This window comes from Phytophthora cinnamomi, assembly GCF_018691715.1.
Source record: "Phytophthora cinnamomi strain GKB4 chromosome Unknown Contig79, whole genome shotgun sequence".
Classification (NCBI taxonomy): Eukaryota; Oomycota; class Peronosporomycetes; order Peronosporales; family Peronosporaceae; genus Phytophthora; species Phytophthora cinnamomi.
Window position 1 is genome coordinate 14,895 of NW_027151012.1, and position 8,387 is coordinate 23,281.

The 8,387-nt window shown below is 44.6% G+C and overlaps 1 protein-coding gene across 1 annotated transcript; it reads left to right on the forward strand.

Moving 5' to 3' along the window:
- Positions 1 to 3,994: 3,994 nt before the first annotated feature.
- On the forward strand, positions 3,995 to 5,723 carry IUM83_19936 (uncharacterized protein; the record flags this gene model as incomplete). Its single annotated transcript, XM_067945006.1, has 3 exons — positions 3,995 to 4,063; positions 4,386 to 4,583; positions 4,683 to 5,723. 3 exons carry the CDS (start codon positions 3,995 to 3,997, stop codon positions 5,721 to 5,723), a joined length of 1,308 nt encoding a protein of 435 aa, XP_067785505.1.
- Positions 5,724 to 8,387: the final 2,664 nt, after the last annotated feature.

The following is an 8,387-nucleotide window of genomic DNA, read 5'->3' on the forward strand; positions in this document are numbered from 1 at the left end:
CTGCAATAGTGGTTGCTCCAGCAATGGATCCCGATAAATTGAATTATCCGCTTATTCCAAGACCACCAGAAATAACTAGAGATCCAGTAGTGGTGCTACTCGAAGCTGTTGTATCTCCAAGTAGTACTTTCCCAGCATTAATCCATAAGCTGTATGCATTAGTAATCGTCATACTAGTACCAGGAGCGGGGCTATTATCGATATATACAGTGGCAGCATTTGTAACGGTTGTTGATGAAAACCACCAATAGTAGGCTGTGCATAGCTCGTAACTACAGAGCTCGGGAAGGTGCCTGACGAATTAATGTTGTAGGTTGTCGCCAATGAGTTGTGCTGGATTCCATTAATTCCCCAGGATGAATAATATGCTCCAGCTATGCCTCCAATCGTGATATTTTTAACAATTGCAAGCGAGGTAAGAGTGCCAAGAGACGTAATGTTAGGCTGAGATGATGTACTCAAAGTACCACTGATATTACCACTCACGGTAAGGCCCGTTAAAGTACCAAGCGATGTAATATTAGGCTGAGATGATGTACTCAGAGTACCACTGATATTTCCAGTCACCGTAAGACCAGTTAGCGCACCAACGGAAGTGATATCAGGTTGAGCTGATGTATTCAGAGTACCACTAATGTTTCCACTCACCGTAAGACCGGTTAGCGTACCAACGGAAGTGATATTAGGCTGGGCTGCGGTTTGGATGGTTCCAGTAAGGTTTGCAGATGATAGCGAATTGATACCAGTGATATTGCCCGATGCATCAAGTACCAGTGATTTCGATAAAGCTGCAGTGCCAGGTGTAATACCGATTACGTAGCTTGGCGCCGATGACACTGCTGCACCGTTAACAGTTAGACTTGAGCAACTTAGTGCTTCTAATCCGCTGAGTTATCCATCTGGAGCAACGACAACAGCTACTCCAGGAATAGCTGTTCCAGCTGTTATGCCCGTAATATAGCTCAGTCGATAATCATTAATACCGAGATATAGTCTTTGGGCGTATGCATATGTCAAGTATCCCGTCTGATCAAGCGAGAGGTAGAATGCTGGGTTATAGCAATTAGAAATGAATAATGGTGGTGGATAACTAAATCCTGTCATTTTTAGCCTCTCTTATATACGTCGAACGATGTTCTTAATCATGAGCTCTATTAGACTGAAGTCAAGTGGCGCGAGCCACGAGACAAAGTCTCTAATCCCGCTTATTCCTGACTATGGAGGTTCTCTGCCTAAGAAATACAAGGCTGAGTCGGTAGGTGATATCAAAGAGCTTGGTATCAAAAAGCTATTTAGAATGGTCATCCTTGGCCCATCGTTCTCAGGCAAGAACAACCTGGTTTTTCATATTCTAAAGCATTCACCTCATGTTTTCAGTCATCTTCACATCATCGCGAGGAATCCTCATCAAGAACTGTACGACTATCTCAAGGACAAATTGGAAGGATTCATCACGTTTCATGAGACTCCTCCGCAAGTCGATGCCATCAGACACACTCCAGGCAGCAAACCCGAACTTGTCATCATCGATGATTATTCAAACGATAAGAGTCTACAGAAGAACGTTTTCAGTCATTATTTCACGAGAGGTCGCCATCATAAGCTGAGTACGATATTTATGAGCCACAGCTGGATTGGTACTGATAAGATGATTCGTTTGAATACTGAGTATGTAGCTATACTGAGAGCTAACTCTCGTCGCGATCTAAAGCTACTAATAACCGATTTCAATATTCCTGGACTGACGGAGGATGGAATAATGCACTACTACAATCGTGCTATCGAGCGTGGTAAGGGTCAGATGTTGTTCATTGACTCTGTAAAGGGTCAAATCAGGTACAACTTTGATCAATTGATTAAAATTGGCGAAAACTATTAGTCGGATTATATAACAAATATGAGTAGTTTCGTCAAGATTGATAATACTAACTTAGTCCAAAACGGCTTGAATAATACCTGACGATATCAGTTTCCAGGCTCAGCTTGTAATTTCCAAGATGTCGAGGCTTCGATTCAATCGATTTCACTGTACAACTCCGAGTTCAACATCGATTCAGGGCAGTTCGCTAACACCAGTTTCACGATTGAAGTGCCTACTGCTGCTACCACTTCTACTATTAGTGTCAATCTCCAAGACGGATACTACTTGTACTCCGATATCAACCGAAACATACAAACGGCGCTGGTCGCAGCTGGAGCGTATCTGATCGATAGTAATGAAACAATGTTTTCTACATTCAGATCGAAGAGAATTCAACCTATTATGCGTGCCAGCTTGATTGCTCAGCTACGCCCACATCGCTTCCAACTGGATACACGCGACCAGCAACGGGTCTGTATTCGACAACGGGAACTGGTCTCCCAACGACGACACGAGGTCCGCGTTTGATCATCAATAATGCCAATTTTGGTTCGATTCTTGGCTTTACAACAGGAACATATCCAAGTGCATCTCAGACGACTACTACGAGTCTTCTGAGCAATACCATTCCAGCTATCAACCCTTCTACGAGCTACATAGTTCGGTGTGATCTTATCAGGAATGACTTCGTGATTTCGGGAGATACGATGGCCTGTTTTGATAAAGGAAATGCTGGTATAGGTCAGCAGATTCAGTACTTCCCATCGCATGAAACTTGGTGCCAGACGCATGACGGCCCTCGGGTGAGTATTACCCTCTCGATATGGAACCAGAACAATCAACCAGTGAAATTTCGTGATAACAGCGTTAATATCATGCTTCTACGGCGTAAGAAACGAAGCTAAAAAAATAAGTTTTTTTTTCTTAGTACGATCACATAGTGAAAGAGCCCTCGGACTTGCTTTTACGCATAGAACGAAGCTTAGCCATATGAGCCTTAGCTTCAGGGGAACCCTTCGAAAACTTGGCTTTTCGCTTAGGTGCTAGACCTACTCCAAAGCGATGCTTGATACCCTTGCGGACACTGCTGATGAGCTCGTGATGTTCAGGCTTGGTTGCCTTAGAGTGTAGGAAACGCTCGCCCTCATCGATGACGTCAGTGATGATCCCCTTTGTCTTAGCATATCGGAGAGCATTGCCCGCATGTCGCTTGACATCTGCGAAACTAACGCGACCTCCTTCTTCATCACTATCATAATTGTCTACACCGATTCCGGTAAGAGACTTTAGACCTGCTCTAACAGACACAGAAGCTTCAGGAGCACCAACTGCGGTAGCAAGAGCTGGAATGGCAGCATCAGCAGCCTTACTTAGTAGTCCTGAGTCTTTGGCGAATTTGAAACCAGACTTGATTCCCGACCAAATCTTACTCCAGATAGAGCCTCCCCGAGCCTTCTTGTAGCCTTTCTTAATTTCATGCTTCGTGATGTGAAGCCGGACGCCACGACCGCCCTTTTTGGCTTTTAACGCCTTCTCATGAGATTCAGGGTGCAAGTGTAATTTGGCACCTGTTCCAGCCAGCTCGGCTGCTGTAAGCGATAGCTTGTCAGATTTGACAGCTTTACGTAGCTTATGTGCGGGGACACCGCTTGAGATGATAAGTTCACGGTACATGATCGTAGTATATTTAACTCAGATTTTTAAAGCACAACGATATTTAAATTATAAAATCGTTTGAAGATATCCATGTGATTATGCTGCTTTGCATATAACCAAAGAATACACCATATGCCGCAATATTCTCCATGAGCGGATTGGGTTTGAATTTCGCTATATTTGCTGATACTATAGCTTGTTGGTGGGCCTTCTCCCATTGAGTCGTAGTATTCATGATCATGGACCGCTGTCCAATGCCCTATATGCTGGTTTGGCTTGCGTAGTAGAATCAGAAATGATCCTTTCCTTGGGAGAGCCGATTTGATCTCATTCGACTCATAGATGTGATCAAGATGGATATCCAGCTGCTTCGCTAAAGATATTAAATCGTGATCAGAGGAGACTGGTTTGACTAAGTTCATTTAATTATTTTTCGTAGATCCTATATCGAGAGCTATATAAGTGCTCTCAACAAGTATGTCGGAAACTCAACTCGCCGATCAATTTCTATATCAGTCTTCGCTGAAGAGCGACCCGGCCGTCAAGGTCAGTTCACGCAAGCGCGTTCCGTATGTGATCGGTCTAAATCAGGGTTCATACGCGAATGGCGTTATTACAATCGATGCTACTGCTCAGCTCGGCGGAGGGTTTCGCATGCCTTCGCGATGCATACGTTGTAATCCCGTACAAAGTTAGCATGAAGAACACCCACGCAAGTACTACACTTGCATCTGTAGCCAACCGTCTATCTGTTGGTCTTAAATGTGGTGTTTGGAATGTTATCGATGGTATGTCTCTCGAGCTCAATGATAAGTCTGTCATTAGCATGAGTGAGTACAAATTATTTGCTAACAACCTACGAGCTCAGGCGGAGACTTCGATCGACTATGTAAATAAGCATGGTGCAGAAGATTTCCTTTTCCCTGATAGCTCGGGCTCGTTGTTATTCACATCTGGTGCCAGTAGTCTCTATGGTGATGGCTACAGCGCTACTGCTGCGGATATTACTCCTGCTCTTGGGACGTCTTCTACCGGCGCTGCTTCGTACCCTGTAAATGATGGATTCGTCAAGCGTCTTCTAAGCAACCCTCCAGTAGCTGGTGGTCAGAACACGAACGGATGGGCTACTATCGCATCGGGTGCTGCTAATACGATCGCTAGCCAGTTTGGACGTGGTGCTTTTGTACCTGGTTCAACTGCTGCAGGTGCTGTTGCAGGAACGTGGAGCTATATGCTTAAGATCAAACTCGTCGATCTTCACCCGATTTTCAAGGAGTTGGACCTCATGGCTAACCCCCAGGTCACGCTTCGTTTCCGAGTGAATCAGGGTGCGTCCGTCATCACACTTGGTGCGACTAAGTCAATGACTTTATCATCAACTACACTTGTTTCGGGTCAGAGCTGTCCTATTATGGTAGCATCTGCTGCTGGCTCTGCTCCGAACTCAGGTGTGTTTAATGCTACGACCGCAGGCCAAATCTCGGTTGCGTGGGGTGCGATTACAAACTCCCTGGAGCCTACTATTGATTCTACATACTTCCCATTCACGACTACCCGTCCCTATGTTCCGTTCCTTGATCTTGAGAACCCCCAAGCTATCATCAGTAAGCCTAACAAGACTATCAGATATATGGACTACTACGCGCAGTGGTTTTACCAGCGAGCTGGCACTGGTGTATCTTCTACTCAGCTAAATACTGCGTTTGACTTTCAGCTGTCGGCAAGCCTGAAAAACGCTAAGGTAGTTGCTCTACTTCCATTCGCGGAGACCTCTTCAGGCAACTTCAATGCCTCTATGATTCAGCAATTCCAAAGTTGCTTCGATAGCGCTCCTTGGACCGTCCAGCCTGGTTCGTCGATTCGTAATTTCAATGTACGTATTGGTAGTCAGCAAGTGTTTGATATCAGCTATGACTATGATTTCCAAGATTTCATTAATGAGTTCTCTAAGCTCGGCTCGATCAATGGTGACCAAACAAAGGAGTTATCGAACGGCCTTATTGACTACCAAACCTGGCAGCAGACTAACCATGTCCTCGTAGCCGATGTGTCACGTTTGACCGAGAAGGATGTTCCTCAGAGTATCCAGGTAATGAGGACGAACGCCTCGACACAAGGCTGCAACATGTTGGTTCTTGTTGGATTCGAGAACGAGATGACGTTTAATAGACTCACAGGTGAGATTTTAGAATATTCTGCTAACTAAGTACTCGTTTGTTGGATCGAACGATTATATAATCGCCTTTCTTTAACATAATTCTATCATCATTAGTCTTGACTAATAGGAGCGTCTTACCTGACCCACGAGCGATTTGCTTAACTTTTATATCGATACTAACCTGGGACACGAGTAAGTGTAAGACTCCTCTATCTGTGAAGTTATTCATAGTTATGCTAATGATTGATTTGCTTTTTTCTAAGATCATGAATGCCCATAATTAAATATTATTTTTTCAAATAATTCCTGATGCCTATCTATATAGATAGACTGGATAATAATCATGAGTTCATTAACGTTTGGTAAGCATAAAGGAAAGGTTATTGAAGATGTATGTGCTTCTGATCCAGGTTACTGTCGTTGGCTGCTGAATCAGAAGATTCTTATTGATTCCAATCCAGATATTGCTGAATTCCTCAAGTCAAAATTCAGCAACGATGATGGATCATTCCTGCTAACTTGGGGCAAGTACCGTAATAATACGATCAAACAGATCCAAGCTCTTGATCCTAACTATATCGAATGGCTTATGAAGAATGATTTCGCTCGTACTAAAATGCCTAAGCTTCTTACTGCTCTAAATGAGCTGTAAGCTGACAGTATTTTTTTTTGAAAAAATAGAGCCTTGTTAGCTTGATAAAAAATATTTACAATTTATGTGTGCTTCAATAGCCACGCTCTATCCATTGCTGATAGGTGTCTTCTTTCCCTAAAGGGGTCAATACCATGCTTCGGGATATGATATTCAGTTGTAAATGATTTATAATCCGGATGATGGCTCTCAATATGACAAAATGGCTTATTAGGTGCCTTTTTACATTTCCTGCCTGAACTTGGAATAATATATTCACACATAATTATGGTTGGATCGTTGGATCGTATATATGATTATTTATATCTTTATATTTTATCTATCAGGATGGATCGTTCTTTATATTTGAAAAACTGGCAGTCATTTGTGCATTAGCTGAAACAATATTTAGAAGTATTGTAGCGTCTGAAAAATTAGAGAATGATCCTTTGCATCAGAAGGTATCGAGAGGTCTTGCCCAATTTTTTTACTACTTTTGGTATTCGACGGTTATATTACCTGTAGGTGGTAATATATTCGTTGAAAAAAAACGGGCGGTCATTTGTGATATAATGCAACTACTGACAGGCTGCGCGTCTAATCAATGTGAAAGTCTCATCATCCCAGGATTGGCTGGAAGCCGGACACGTCTAATCATCCCGCCTTCAACCCATCTCGAGATTGGCTGAAAGCCGGGGCAGCCTGTGTGTCTAATCATGCCGGGACCTCGGATTGACCATAATCTGGGACCTGAGTTGGGCACGGAGTGCCGTCATCAAATTCCGGCACTCCGATAGGCTAGACGATGTGAGATCTTCTGGGCTGGTCGGGTACGCCCACGCTGAGTTGTACCCACGTCGACCCCTTCGACCACAGCTGATTACGCCGATTACGCTCGGCAGATCCCCAACCGAATATTGTCGTCCACCCAAAGTATCCAGCAAAATGGGGTGACCCACACCAAATGAACCGGGACCCGGGGGTCGCACACTAAGAGCGCAGACGCTGGGATCCATCGTCGACACCTGGATGGGGGGCGCCAACCCAGGGTACACCACACGACCGCACATCGGTCTGATATCTGGGCCATCACACCGAAACCGGTGGGATCAACCGCTTCACGCTGGGATCCGCCATGCTATACCCTACCCGCACCGTACCTCGAGATCTGAGCGACGATGCTGGGATGTAAGACACGATACCAGGATCACCACGTAATACTGGGATCAGCCATGGTGACATGGAATCCCCCCACCATTCACATGTCCACGCCGAGAACTGGGATCCCAGATCGTTCTCTCAACGCTGGCATCACAATAGCGATCTGGAATCCGCTACGCCATACTCAACCTCGCATCGAGCGTTGGGACCCCAGAATCGTCGCTTCAATCCGAGAAACCGTACTGAAGCTTGATGTGAGAGCTGGGATTTGAGGAGCCATACCTAAACTGTCAGCGAGAGCGGGGATCCCAGAATCCTCACAGGGGCCCTAGGAAATATACCGAGCTCAACGTGTCACACTGGGAACCGAAGTTGATCGTGTACACTCAGCGCACTGCTCGCCCTTCCAATGTATCCCAGGTTTATGGTTCCGCTATCAATAACCCGAGCGCACGTTCTTGGTATCTCATCTACCAACTCTGAAGCCATATCCGAACAATGGGATCAGCGAAGTACTTACTGGGTTCGTCACACCATACCGGGAGGCGAGGGTGTAGACACACGCTGCGCACTCCTCACAAATGATTGCTCCACAGTTTCGATTCCAGTAAAAGCTGGCAACATGTTGGTTCTTGTTGGATTCGAGAACGAGATGACGTTTAATAGACTCACAGGTGAGATTTTAGAATATTCTGCTAACTAAGTACTCGTTTGTTGGATCGAACGATTATATAATCGCCTTTCTTTAACATAATTCTATCATCATTAGTCTTGACTAATAGGAGCGTCTTACCTGACCCACGAGCGATTTGCTTAACTTTTATATCGATACTAACCTGGGACACGAGTAAGTGTAAGACTCCTCTATCTGTGAAGTTATTCATAGTTATGCTAATGATTGATTTGCTTTTTTCTAAGAT